Below are 14,983 nucleotides of genomic sequence, written 5' to 3'. Positions count from 1 at the left end.
GCCACTCTATTACACAGAAGCAAGTATAAGTATGAAAGACTATTCATTGAATCTGCCTCAGATTTAAAAAAACTTGCCAGACCTCAACAGATTTGGGTGCATGAGATTGCCCAAACTCTGGGAAGCATACATTTTAAGAATGTCAGCCCAAAAGCCAAGACAACCCAATTTAGCCCACTGGGAGTCATTCCTTAGGACTCCGGACACAATTTCTGTTGTCTTTATTCAGCCTAATTTGCTTAGTGTTAGTGCCTGCATGCACATATCATTGTTTTTTGTGATCCCTGAAGATAGATGGCAATGTAACATTGATGAAATATAGGAAAGTATTAATTAGGTTTTTATATTTAATATTCTAATACACATTGTAATTTCCTAAAAAATTAAAAGCTATGCACAGCATGGCCCCCACAAGGGGGGGGGGGGGGTGACAGGGCTGTAGTCTGAGGGGCCCGGAATTAGGGGGACCCCTGTTGTTGGGTCTGCCAGTTAAGTAAGACTAACAAAAGACAAAAAGAAACTTTATAAGATATGAATGAATATATGCCGAGAGGGACTACTAGCTTTTGCAATCATTTCCAACCCATTATCCATCTTTTTTAGAATATAATAAATTTAGTTTAATCCTTTATCCAAGTGTGAGCAAACAAAGTTTGCACCTGAAAGTATCTTCAGGACTGAGGTAAGGTGGTACAACACCGGGCAACTTGTTGCAAAGGTGGAGCAAGCTAGCATCAATCCTATCTCAGTATTTCCCATAATGCAAAACACATCCCCTTGCAGATATGTATAATGTTATGCATTAAGAGAAGGGCCACTACTCAGACTAGTTTCGACCTTTATTGAGGTCTCTTCAGTGGGAGCCAGGCCCAAGTGGAGATACCAGGCAGAAGCATTAGCAAGGTCATCTCTACCTATAGGAGTTGCCAAACGGTGTTCCACCTTTTTATTAAATTACTCTGGATTTAGAGAAAGATATTGAAAGTTTATTTTTCACTTGGTTAGATTATAATAAATTTAGTTTAATCCTTATCCAAGTGTAAGCAAACAAAGTTTGTGCCTGAAGTATTTTCAAAACTGTATACATTTTCCATTAAACTATAAATAAAAAGTAATGATGCAGTTGTTATATGATAAGTGGGATATCTCCACATAGTTTAGCTGCCCAGAGTAGGTGTCTCCCTGTTCTTCTGTTCTACTATATGTGCAATTTTTTATATGTGTACCAACAAACACATGCCCTTCCAGCAGAACATAAAATTAGAATCTTGACGGTTTTAATGACATGATATTCGTATTTTAAAGGATGCTTTATAAGATGCTAAATAGCACATTAAGATTCAGCAAATAGCAAATTCAGACTGTATGTAGTATATTGATGTTATTTCATATAGAGGTTGTAGGATTATACTTAACAAGAAATTATATTCTTGTTTTGATCCTTTACTTGAGTGTCAGCAGATTAAAGTTTGCACATGAAGTGGTCCCATTATCTCATAATGCACATTCCACTTTCTTTGGATGTTTTCTTTGAAAGAAAACATATTGCCATGCAGTATGAGAATGGTCACTTGTCTTGTCAGATATAATTTACTTTCTAGGGTATTCTAAGGGATTCCACCATTGATTTACTTCTCAGTATCTCCATTTGGATCTTTTCCCCACTGCTTGGAAAGAAGGCAATGGACACCATCTTGTGAGGAATATACAGCCATGGCACCCACCTTGATAAGATGTAGGACCTTCTTTTGACGCAATGACTGCAGTAATCCTATGGGATACGTCTCAGTATCTCCATTTGGATCTTTTCCCCACTGCTTGGAAAGAAGTCAATGGACACCATATTGTGAGGAACATACAGCCATGACACCCACCTTGATAAGATGTAGGACCTCCTTTTGATGCATTGACTACAGCAATCCTATGGGGCATATTTTCCACAAGTGTATGATGGTGATCAATGGAAATTTTGGACCATTCTTCCTGTAGCCATATAATGAGATCCTAGACTGTTGTGGAGTGGATGTTCCTTGACCTAATTTCCAGTTCACTCCACATTGTTCAATAGGGTTGAGATAAGGGCTATGTGTAGTCCAGTCAAGTGTAGTGATGTTCATGTTCACAAACCACACAGTTACAGCAGCAGCATTGTGATACAGTGCATTGTCTTGCTAAAAGGGACAGTGGTCAGTTCCGTAGAAATGCCACAAAGTAGGAAGCATTGCATTGTCCGGAATGGTCACATACCTCTTGGAGTTGTGTTTGTAGCACCACATACAGAGATCCAAGGCCAAACCAGGAAAAACAGGACCTACTGTCACACTGCCACTTCCAAATTTCACAGTTGAGGTTATACAATCTGGTAAGAGATGTTCACTGAGCATCTGCCACACCCACACTTGCCCATTTGCTCAATAGAAGATTTAGAAGGGAGAAGTAATTGTATGTGAAGTTAATTGCACATATGGTTAGCCAAAAGGTTTAGCATGCTAATTTTCATACAAAAAACATTATCTTAACTGAGTTTTGTATATATAGATAAGTCGCTATGTGTAAGATCTGTTACAATGTCTAGAGTTGGAGGAATGTCAACATTAATTCATTTTCCTTACACTCTGATCATGAGACAACTTTTAAATAATATCAAAATGTTATTGCAAAAGATTGTAGAGTGAAAACGGTGATAGAGTATGACTTTCACTTTCATAAATTTGAGATTGAAAGTCATGGTTTTATGTTGAATAGGGTATTTGAATATTTTCTTTCATAAATTAGATTGAAAGTCATGGTTTTATTATATTGAACAGGGTATTTGAAAATGGGGCAGAGGATTAATAGTGTATCTTCAAAGAAAACTGTTGGGAAGCCTGGTTTAAATATGCCTTGCCTTGGTCAAATGGAAAGATGGAATTTAAGGTCTGCATTAATTTGTGTATTGTGTATTGTCATTTATTCGATTCTATATTTAAGCATTTTTATTCTATATATCTTCTGTTGCAGTCATATGCCACTCACATTGTCCAGGTTTTAATTGTGTATTTTATTATTACCCTTTCTTTTTCTTTTTTCTTCCATCTTTCACTTATCAGCCTGGTTTTTGTCCTTCTCTTCACTTGTTACTTTCAGTTAACCTTATCATCTTGTTATTAATGCTATTTCACCCTTCCACAGGTGACATTAGTTCCTCTTGAGTGGTATACAAACTCTGCAAATTGCTAGATGTCTACTGTTTACTAAAATGTATTGGAGGTTAATTGTACATTTTTGAAGAAAAAACTGGAACACTCAGGGGAAAATCAATCACACAGTCCAAGTGTCATTCAGCTGCAGAAAGAGGCCTTGTTCTTAAGTTTGAGGTAAGTTTTACATTTTAAGAGTAAAACTTGCCTTCAAATGTCACATCAATCTCAAAATCACAGCTGAAGTCACAACCCCCCCCCCTCACACACACACACACACACAGTTGCTTTTTTTATAAGGCAGCTTGAATTTATTCACTTTCTGATTACTTCAGTTCTTCTTTTTTACTCTAATTCTTTATTTTTTTTAAATAATTTCTGAACAGAAATAACATGTTCAGTGGTGCTCATCATTTATCAAACCAGATTTCTTCTAACAGTCATGATATTAAATTTTGGTAAAATTTAATATCATGAATTGGGTAATCATGGATCTGAAGTGAGGAGATCCATAGTGATAAGAATGATAGTTTAGCTATACTTGAGTGGCTGAGTGGTTCCACTCTTCAGCCAACAAGCTGCAAGTTTAAATTCCATTGTGGGCATGGATTTTATGATTTTAGATGAGAAGTCAATCTCATCTAAAATCATAAAAATTTAGATGAGAAGTGAATCATAAAATCCATGATTTTAGATGAGAAGTGAATATCATTAGCTGGTGTTGAGATCACTGCCCTGCTTATTGCAGATCTGAAGTGACTTGAAAAAATTCCATGTTTGATTGCTAAAACAAGGTTTCTGGACAATGTACAAAAAAAAAAAAAAAATACAAAAACTGTATAAAATTAACGATGAAAAGATCCTTAGCCCATTCACATACACTATAGACTTACTTTTCATGAATAGGAGCTACAAAAAACCCACAGACAGCAGTATCAGCATATTCATCTTTAATTTACTTCCTTCGTGATATTGGTGTCACTAAACTATACATTAATAATTAACAGTGCTATTGTTTATTAATCATTTAATCACTTCTTACATTATGATTCTATGTTATTTTCGACCATCTAAACATAAGAAAATTGACATAAACTGGGTTTTATATTGGCCTAAGAATTTTAATTGATACTAAGTAAGAAATGCCAACTTAGCTGTTTGATTTCTTCAGGGTGAATAAAAGAGATGCAAAACAACTTAAACACTTAAACTGTTCATAAGGAATGAACCGAATACAATTGTATTTTTTACAAATACAGAAGAACACTTACATCAAATGCATGGAGCATGTATGATGTCAACTGTTGTTATGCAGGAACATTCTATAATTAGGAGCAAAATTTAACTGTGGTGTGCTTAATGATCTTATGAGGGTCTTCCAAATATCAGCTAGAATTAATCCTTGGTTTCTATTGAGGTTGTGTTTATTTTGTATCTCTTTTATTCGCCCTGAAGAAGCCAAACAGCTAAGTTGGCAAAACTTATTGGTATTTCTTACTTAGTATCAATTAAAATCCTTCGACCAATACAAAACCCAGTTTATATCAATTTTCTTCTTATATTATTAATTGCGATTTAAAATTTAATCCACAATAATTATTAATGGCAACATCACAACAACTTTTATGCTAATTTTATGATTACACTAATCTATTCATATTATCAACATATTGTCAAATTTCATAATTAATCAACCATATCATTTGATATTACTTAACTTATTTTCTATTAACATTATTATTAACAAACTATATATTATTAATATATTATTAACAAACTTCCAAACTTGTCTGCATCCTAGGATGTGTAACATCAATTATGGGGTGAGTAGAGAGGGAATGAGAAAAAACTTCACTGCTTCATATAACAGAGGATTGAAAATATCTCCTATCAGTGTGTTGTTATGCATTTCAAAGGCAAGTGATGATAAAATCATCCACCTATACGGACATAAAATACACCTGCAACTTTGTAATGGTTATTGGTTTAAAACAGGGATGCTCAACCTGTGACTCATAGTTTGGACAGCTTACTAATAGATTTATATCTACCACTCACACAAGTGCTAAACATATTGGTTATCCATTTGATTGTTTGCAACTTGTGTTTGAATTATAGCTTCTGTTGCACCATTCATAGATTTGATTAGACTTTTTTTTCTGTATGATATTGAATAAATCTGATACAAAAAATAAGATATTATATGATTGTTTTCACTGTTTATTGTGGCATTGTCAACATTGAAAAAACTCCCACTCATTAAAAAAAAAACATAATTTGTTGCAAATAACTCCAAACATTTCAGTGATACCCATATTTTTTTGTAACATGATACAATAAGTAGTCATTATAGAGATAAATTTTGACATAATCCAATAATATGTTATGCTTTCTGTATCTGCACATTTTACTCCAGATTTCTTCAGCCATCCCCCCCACCTCCACACACACACACACACGCACTTTAAATCTATTCCCTGTACCAAAAAACATTGTACACAACTGCAAAGCCGGCTGTTAAAAAACATGGCTGTTTGATAGCCACTATCATGATTGAATCACATTTCTTCAAAAACAGCAGGATAGATTTTATAAATATATGCTTTCATCATACAAGAGTAATAATACCCTACTCAGCAGTCATATCATGCTACAGACCTTGGACCAAATAATTTTCTTTTAACATGGAACTTTGCCATTCATTAGAACATGAAGCAAACACTCTGGACAGTCATTTTCCTGGTAGTTATTTCTGTGATTTTCCTATGAGTAGTTATCACTTTTGCAACCTCGCACACCTTTTTTTTTTTTTTTTTTTGCCTTACTTGGAACCATCTGCATTCCACATTTAACATGGGAATTATAAAACAATACCAAATCTGAAGACACTATTTAGGGAACTTTCAAACATTCCAATAAAATTGTAGAAAGTTTTCCCACTTGGTTAGAAATTAAACTAAACTTGTTAAAAAATTATATCTTTTAAACCTTTATCCAAGTGAAAGCAAGCAGAGTGTGCATGCAAAGTGTATCCACGACTAGGCTACTTATATGTAGAGGCTGATGACTTTACATTAATAAATGTATATTGCTATGCATTATAGAAAGGGGTCACTATTTAGAATGGTTTAGAAGTCTGTGCTTTGCATTATGGGATACTAAGGCAATTGATGTGAAGTCATCAGCTCTATATACAAGTAGCCTAGTCTTGATTGTACTTCATATACAAATTTTGTTTGCTTACACTAGGATAAAGGGTTAAGCAAGAATAAAATTTCTTGGCAAGTTTAATTCCAATAAATTGTGCATCCATGCTCATGCTCTGTTTTGGATACTGCTGCACATACATACTGTAACTCCTGATCCTTTTTCTCTGTTTTAATGCTGATGATCTTTTCTGAGCAATAAAACTATCATATTGTAAATATTAATGAGTTAGTATTTACTCCAGCTGGTTTTAAGCATTCAAATATCATCATTTGCTCTTGCAATGTTGAATGTGTCTGTGATAATAGTATTTCAAAATTATAATTTTGGGGTGCATTATAATGCCCTGCACTTAGTTATGCTTGTGTTGTTTAGTATCTGGTGTGTGTGTGTGTGTTTTTCCCAGTCTCCTGTGAAAGAGTTGTCAAATCAGATTAAATTGAAATATTTGCAAATATCTCTAAATTGTGTACTACCAGTTTATTAATAAAAATGATTGAAATATACTTGGAATTATATATATATATATATATATATATATATAAATAACAAAAAAAAACATTTAAAATGCTAAAAAATAAATAAAATTGATTAAGTTTTAATATATGTGAAAATGTTAAAGGGCTAAATTTTTATTGCAGAATGACTTTGCCAATAAATCTATTGGTAATTTTTTGAAAGCAATCCTTGGTAAAGATGGCAAAGGAAACGAAAGTCAGGTAAAAAATATATTTTAAAAAACTGAAATTAATATGTATTGTAAATCTATTTTAGTGTTACTAAAAATTTTATTGTTCTTATGGTCAGCTAATGTCCTCTTTTATTTATTACAACAACATAAAAAAAAAGGAAAAATCAAACTATATACGAAAAATCTTTTTGTATATAGTTTGAAATATATGTGATGCAAATCTTCAATTACATGCAAGATCCACAATATGCATTTTTTTGCATTTAATTTGCTTAATATTGCTATTATCTTTTAACTAAACAGTTCAAATACAAACTTATTTATTAATTACTGACCATTTACGAAAAACAAAACTACATTAGAGCCTACCAGTTTTTTTTGGCTTTTTCAAGGCGTTTATGGAGACATAAAAACTAGTAAATGCAAATTGAAAGGAACATAAAAAACATTGTAAACCAACTAGTAGCTAAACTTACACGTTCACGTGACAGAGAGGACATTGTTCTTATTCATTATCACGCATGCGTGTTTATTGTAAACGCATAATGTGATTACTGGCTAGCTGTAGTTCAGATTGAATTAGAGAGAGGATCAGGTTTTTCCACCAACTGTTTAGGATTGCACCCTGATTTCTGTTGAGGTTTCCACCGGTTATTGACACTATTGTGGCTTCCTTGAATAAACGATGTCTGTAGTCGTCATCCAGATATGGCATGGAGCTGTTTTGCCACTCTATCATGTGGTTAGATGTACAGAAATGATGTGCTAAGCCGGAAGAGATACTTCTGTTGTGGTTTACATCACCAACATGTTCTTTTTGTCTGATTTCTAAACTTCGTGAAGTTTGTCTGATGTAGGCAAAACTACAGGAGCAAGGAATGTAATATACTCCTGGATATTTGTAGAAAGGCACCTTATCTTTTGGGGATCCTAAAACTTGTCTGATGCTGGTGGTTGGTTTGAAAACCACTCTGATGTTGTAGGCTCTTAGTATTCTGGCTATTTGATAAGAAATTGACTTGATGAATGGGATCACTACAGTAGAAATGTGCTGGGAGCATGATTCTTCTTGTCTGGGGGTTGTCACCGTATAGATATTTTTTGATGATGTTTTGAGGATATCCATTTTGTGATAATGTGTTGGCTATTAGTGAGAGTTCAGTCTGTGTATCCTCCTCTTCTGATATAAACTTTCTGGCCCTATATTTCAACATGTGGATAATTCTCAGTTTATGAGAATTGAAAAAGAGGGGATATGACAGAAACATTTAAGTTGCTTAAAGGACTTTATAGGACAGATGCAGGGGAAATGTTTCAGCACTTGGCTAGAGGGACCAGAACAAGGGGCCATCCCTGGAAGTTGAATAAAGGTGTGGTCAGTAGGGGTGTGAGGACCAGATTTTTTGCATGGAGATTGGTGAATGAGTGGAATGGGTTGCCAAAGTAAGTTGTGAGTGCTCTGTCTGTTAATGGATTCAAGGAGGATCTCCTGCAATGAGTCTTCATACTCCATGGAGGTGCCCATATAATAATAATAATAATTTTTTTTTTCTTCTTGAGTAGCTCCTCAAATTTGGAGATTAGCAAATTTTTTATTAGTTCTGTAACTACACAGTTCGATGTCTTCAAATGATAAATTTCTTCATTTTAACTTTTAAAATCTTGTGGTCATCCATCACTCATGTCACTTTTTCGAGAATTTTTGAAATTCATCTCCCATACTTCCTGATGCCTTTCTTTTTTATATTTTTTTCCATTGCACCTTATCAGAAATGTTTCCAGGATCTAAAAAGCGCCTACAATAATTGTAGCACAAAATTAAATACACCTGTAGAGTCTGGTTTTTTTCTGATTTTTATTAAAATCATTTTTGAAATATACTAAGCTGTGGGTAATAATCAAAAAAACTCGAGATTTTCTAACAAAATGCATTTTTATGTCTGTTCTGAAATGTATAAGTATACCTGTAAGAATGATTTTGTGTCTTCCATTCATCTCTATTATTGAGAACTGTCTGCCTAGATTTTAACATTTTCAATTCTCAAAAATATTTGTCAAACCATTCTGAATGTTTTTGTCATTCCATTTGCAGGGGAAAAATATTTAATTGCAATAATTGCGCTTGGTTGAATAGCAATAATAAAATTTACTGTTTTAGAAAAACACACGCACACACACACAAACAGAATGTTTACATATGTTGATACATGGAGTAATTACTTTGAAATATGGCTAAATGAAACTAACAATGATAGTATGGTGATAGAAAACGCTCAACAGCAATGCCATCTGGAATATGTATCTGTACTTGAAGTAGAAAAAGCTATCACAAAAAATGCTAAAAATATGGAGGTAGAAAAGTTTTACGCTGGCTAAACTGCATAATTCATAAGGCCTAATCACAGGGTCAAATTCCAGATGATTGGGGTCGAGCACTAATAGTGCTCATCAAAAAAGGTAATAAAGCTGAATGTGAGAATTACAGAAGAATTTCTCTAATGTCTGAGTGTTTTATGCAAGTATTCTTGAAAAACGGTTAAGAAAAATTGTGGAAAAAGCTTGGTTTCTCACAATTTTTAGTTTCTCTACAGAGATTTCCCAGATCAGATTTTCACTTTAAGACAAATTGAGAAATCACGGGAATATAACAAGGATCTGTATTTAAATTTTGTAGATCTGGAAAAGGCATATGACAAGGCACCAAGAGGAAAGCTGCTCAAAATGCTCCAATTATGGTGTAAATAGAACATTATATCAAACAATGCATAGTCTCTATTTGAGTTGTAAATCAGCAGTTAGAATTGAAGGAGATACAGGAAAGTGGTTTGGTGTTAAGTCAGGTGTGTGACAAGTATGTACATTATCTCCACTGTTATTCATCATCTATATAGATCACATTATGAAGTCAGGTTTAATACTGTGGTAAAAAAACTGATATTAAAATTGGATATGTTAATCACAGCTCTTTACTTTATCCAGATGATGTCATACTTCTACATAAATCCAGGACAAGTCTTCAGGATTCCCTGACCAAATTTGGTATGGAAATTAGCACTAAAAAGACAAAATTAATGGAAATAAGCAGGAACATTGAAAACATCAACTGCATCCTGAATGGAGAACCTATAGAACATGTAAAACATTTCAGCTCTTTTTAGATGGATAAATGTGAAATTAGAAAAGACATTGAAAAATAAAAAGAAACACAACCACTCTTTGTAACATCATCTTGGTAACTGCTTTGTTATGTGAGCATGTGAGACACTCATCTGCTTAAACAAATAAATGTTCATATTTTCGATTTCGATTTTTTGTTGATACTTGAAAAAAAAAAAAATTTGCAAATCTGGGAACTCCGGAAAAATTTCAGAAAATTGCAAAAAAAAAAAAAAAAAATGCACCCAACAAAACCCAGAATTCCTCACAATAATAATAATAATAAAAGATGTTCCATATTGACTTCACTAATATCAGAGGTCTTAATTCCAATATCAGTGATGTGCATCACCACCACTTACAATCATCAAAACTTGATATACTTTTAATCCCTAAACCACACCTGGCACCTTCCAGAACATCTCACTTCAACTCTCCTCATTATATCTTCTATGGTGCCTTTTGCAAGAAGGGTGGAACCTGTTCTTTTTTCAGGTCTGATATCCCATGCCAAAGGTTATTGAACCTGGAATCTCCTTTATATTGTCGGCTCTAGCCCAAGTGCTCTCTACCTCACATTACTGCCTTCATTTTCTGCCTCTACCATTCTCTGGAAGTTGATCATATACAATCTAACTACCCCACCATGTGATAATCTTCCTCAGCGATTTCAACATCCACAATTCTGACTAGCTCCCCTTCTCCAACTTTGCAGACCAAGCTGGTAAAGAAACCGAACTGTTTGCTATCAGCAGTGATCTGACCCAAATTGTCTGCAAACCTCCCAGAATTCCAGACTATTCTCTTCATTCTCTCAACACCTTGGACTTTTCTTGACTTTCTTCCTCTCCAAATACACCATTAATGTTAAATCTCCTCTTGGCAAGTCTGACCATAACAGTGTCCATGTCTCCTTTGCTACAGATTAGCCTTCTCCCAATCATTTACAAGCTCATATCCTGTGCACTACAATGGTGCCAGCTGGAATGACCTTCGGGACTTTTACACATCATTTCCATGGTTTGATAATTGCTTCCAATTCTAACATCTGCTCTGATGTAATAGAAATTTTTATTGGGATGATTTCTTTTATTTCCCGCTCCACTCAAAATCCTTGACCTTTATCTAAATCCTGGTTCTCCAACAACTGTGCCAAAGCTGCCCAAACAAAATCAACATATGGCCAATGGCTCCAGTCAAAAACTCCAGCCTCTCACTCAGCCTACATTACAGTTCGTAACAACTACGAAAAAAAAAATAATAATAATAATCAACAAATCCAAAACAGACTGTAAAGACCAAATGCAGTAAGCTTATCTCCTGTCCTAATAGCAGTTCTGCTTTCTGGTTGCTTGCCAAGGCTGTTGGATGCAACTTTTGTCCCACCATGTTTCTACCTTTCTCCCCTCCTGATGGGAGGGGAGAAAGGTATCCCATCTCCCAAATAAAAAAGCAGACTTTCTAGCATCAGTCTTTTCTGCCAACTCTCTCATAGACAACCAAGAAAGAACTCCTGCATTCCACCAACTATCTACAGTATGCCTCCTCTGAAATTTCACCAGAAAAACATCAGAAAAATGCTTGTCAGCCTTGACAACAATAAGGCTCCTGGTACTGATGGTATTCTCCAGTTGTACTAAAAGTTTGTGCTTTAGGAACTCACACCTGTCCTGCATCATCTCTTTGAGCTGTCATACTCATTTGGAAACAAGCTTTTGTCCATCTTATTCCTGACTTCCTTGCTAATCTCATCCACTTTTTGGATGCAATCCATGGAAAAGTTCAGAGGAACGCGTGGTCGCTCTTGATATTTCCAAAGCATTTGATCAAGTCTGGCATTGTGGCCTCCTTACCAAGCTACCATCCTATGGTATTCCTCCCTGCCTTTGCAAATGGATTATCAGCTTCCTCTCTGACCATTCACTGCTGGGTATAGTCAGAGAGGAAGATGGTTTCCTTTCATCAGATTTATCAATTAATGCTAGTGTACCTCAGGGCTCAGTATTGTCACCTATGCTCTTCCTCCTATACATTAATAATCTTCTCTCTCTCTCTCTCTCTCTCTCTCTGACATCCAATCCTATCCATAGCTTAGCTGATGACAGCACTCCTCTTTCTCATTTTCAAAACTTTATACTGCTCAGGTAATTCATTCTTCAATATCTTCTTGCCATTGTCAAGTGGGTTGAGGATCCCCTGGTGAATTTTAATGCTACCAAAATGCAGTCCTGTTTCATTTCTAGAAAGACAATTCTGCTCTCTCCCTCACTTTCAACAATATTCCTCTTGCCAACCAGGAACAATTTTCTCTCCTTGGGTTAACTTTCACATTCAATCAATCTTGGCATGATCACATCAAGTTCAAAGCTTCTTCAAGTCTCCAAAAAAAAACTTATTATTTTTTGTTCCAAACAATGCTTCTCTCGACACTTTATAAAGCTCAAATCTGCCCAACTTTAGAATACTCTTGCCACATTTGGGGTGGTGCACTTAAAACTTCCTCAGAATGCTTGATTTTCACTTAATTAATGCCTCTCTCCAGGCACTTTCCCATAGATGTTCTATTGCTGCATTATGTTTCTTCTACGGGTATTTTCATGAGCACTGCTCCTCTGAACTGACTGCTACAATACCTCCACTTTCCTGTACTCATATGCGAACATAAGCAGCTGCTAATCAGCACCCATTTACAGTTCAACTCCAAACTCATCAAACTAACTTCTCATTGTCTGCCTTCATTTCCTACATTTCTGCTCTTTGGAATAGTCCTCCCCAATGACTGCAACTGTCAGAATTTCGAAAACCACATCAACTCATTCTTCTCCTTCCTCTCACTTACCCACACCAAAAGATGTCTTCATTAATAAAAATTAACATGGTATGCTGCACTCATTTAAATCATTAGTAAGGTCTGCAAATGCAGATGTCTGCCCTGGCTGTGCCATAATTCTGTATCCTGGTTTATGCTACTGATGTTCTGTTGGATTCAGATTGTGACTATGTACAGACCACTGCGTGGAGGACTGAAATTATCTTTTTTATGGGAAATACTACTTTTCCATGCATTTCCTTGGGTAGTATTTTTTTAATATTTTGTTTATTAATTAATCATCTTTTTCTTTAAAGTTGTATAGTTAGGACTTATTTATTGTTATTTAATATTTTAGACCATGCCACTCTGTATCATGTACATGCATCTCATGCTTTTTACTGTTGAGTCTTCAGGTTTCTGTTCTACTAGTTTAATTTGAAAGTCACACTGAAGACACCTTTTATACTCGGACAAAAATTCTGTTCTTAATTAAAATGTTACATAAATATAATTCATAGTGAGTGTTATTCAAGTGGAAAATTAGATGTAGCTCACTATAGTCAATATAACAAATATAATTATTGAACTTTTTAATTTTTTTTAGTTTAACAAAATTATATATTTTACACATTATTAGAAGTTTTGCAAGTTGTTTGCACATTTAAAATAGCAAACAAAATGTACACATGGGAAAAAAAAAATCCCTGACATCTAATTGGTTATTTCACATTAATAGTTCAAGCTGTAAAAAAAGTTATATGATTTCTTTTGTCTTCCCAATAATAATTTAGTTAAAGTAAAATGATTTGCATGAAAATGAAAATCCACAGCAGTGTTATATTATGCCCAGTCAAAGAAGAAGAAAGGATTATGCAGCCATCTGCATAATCCTTTCTTCAACCTTTGCCATAGCCACTTTAACTCTCAATTATGTTAAAATAATTTTGAATTTGTACTGTTAATTTATTTTTACATTTTATGTTAGGGTGGGATTCTTCAAGCTGACAGCAGTGGTAGTCCCATTCAATCAATCGTAATAGATGATAATTCCAATCACTCGTGTAACAGTGGGGAGCACAGTAGTGGTGGAGGAGGTAGAAGAAACTCGAATTCAAATCCTGTCACTATCGAGTTAGTAAGTGAAGATAAAAGTTCACGTGACATTATTACAGGAAGCAAAAAAAGCTCAAGGTCAGGTACTCCTTTAACATCTGGGGAAGATAACAAAAAAGTCTTGGCAGCTGAAGATGAACCTGAAATTGTATTTGCTTCTCAGGTTGATCTAAAGCCTGATATATCAGCCTTAGATAAACTAATTAAATCTGAGAAAAAATCTGATGCAATAAGCATTTCTATAAAAGATTCTGGTGCTTTAAAAAATGAAGATCATGGTCAGCAAAATAATGAGAATAAATCATCTAATGATGCAAATGAAGAGTTCCCCAAAATACAGATTGTAGAGACACGTAGCTTAAGTCAGGATGCCAACAGTAACCAGGGAACAGGAACACAAGAAGATCCAAATGAAGACTATTGTGCTGTTTGTCATGATGGAGGTGACCTTTTGTGCTGTGGAAAGTGTCCCCGAGTCTATCATTTGCAGTGCCATGTTCCAGCTCTTGGCTTAACCCCAAAGTAAGATTTATTTTGGTACTGTTTTATTATTATTATTTTATGCAAACATTTTTTATAGAGTCGAAAGACACATTGCAGGAAGCTCACATTAACCATATTTGTACAATGCTTTTCATACATCTGTTTAAATTCATTCGTGGAGTATATGCTTCCATGTCTACCTTGTTAACCAATTTCCAAGCAAAACCACTGTTCCTTGCTTACTACACTCTTACACAACTTCTGGGGGTTGGGGTGGGAGGGTAGAATTGTTCTCTTTCCTCTTGTCGTGTATTGAAAAATTTCCTCTTCTCTTTTGTAAAA

General features: G+C 34.7%; 1 protein-coding gene across 1 annotated transcript in view; it reads left to right on the top strand.

The window, feature by feature from the left end:
* The window catches only part of LOC150092763 (transcription intermediary factor 1-alpha-like), a 366,172-nt gene that overhangs the window by 252,326 nt on the left and 98,863 nt on the right, over positions 1-14,983 (top strand). The window contains exons 10-11 of the mRNA XM_090414272.1: positions 7,028-7,105; positions 14,031-14,680. Of these exons, the coding sequence (XP_090270398.1) occupies positions 7,028-7,105; positions 14,031-14,680 (728 nt within the window). The remainder of the gene's footprint in view (positions 1-7,027; positions 7,106-14,030; positions 14,681-14,983) is intronic.

This window comes from Typopeltis vanoorti, chromosome 25 (assembly GCF_054136105.1).
Source record: "Typopeltis vanoorti isolate ZY-2024b chromosome 25, IOZ_Tvanoo_1.0, whole genome shotgun sequence".
Taxonomy (NCBI): domain Eukaryota; kingdom Metazoa; phylum Arthropoda; class Arachnida; order Uropygi; family Thelyphonidae; genus Typopeltis; species Typopeltis vanoorti.
The sequence above is the reverse complement of the archived record's forward strand: the minus strand, read 5'-3'. Positions and strand labels throughout refer to the sequence as shown.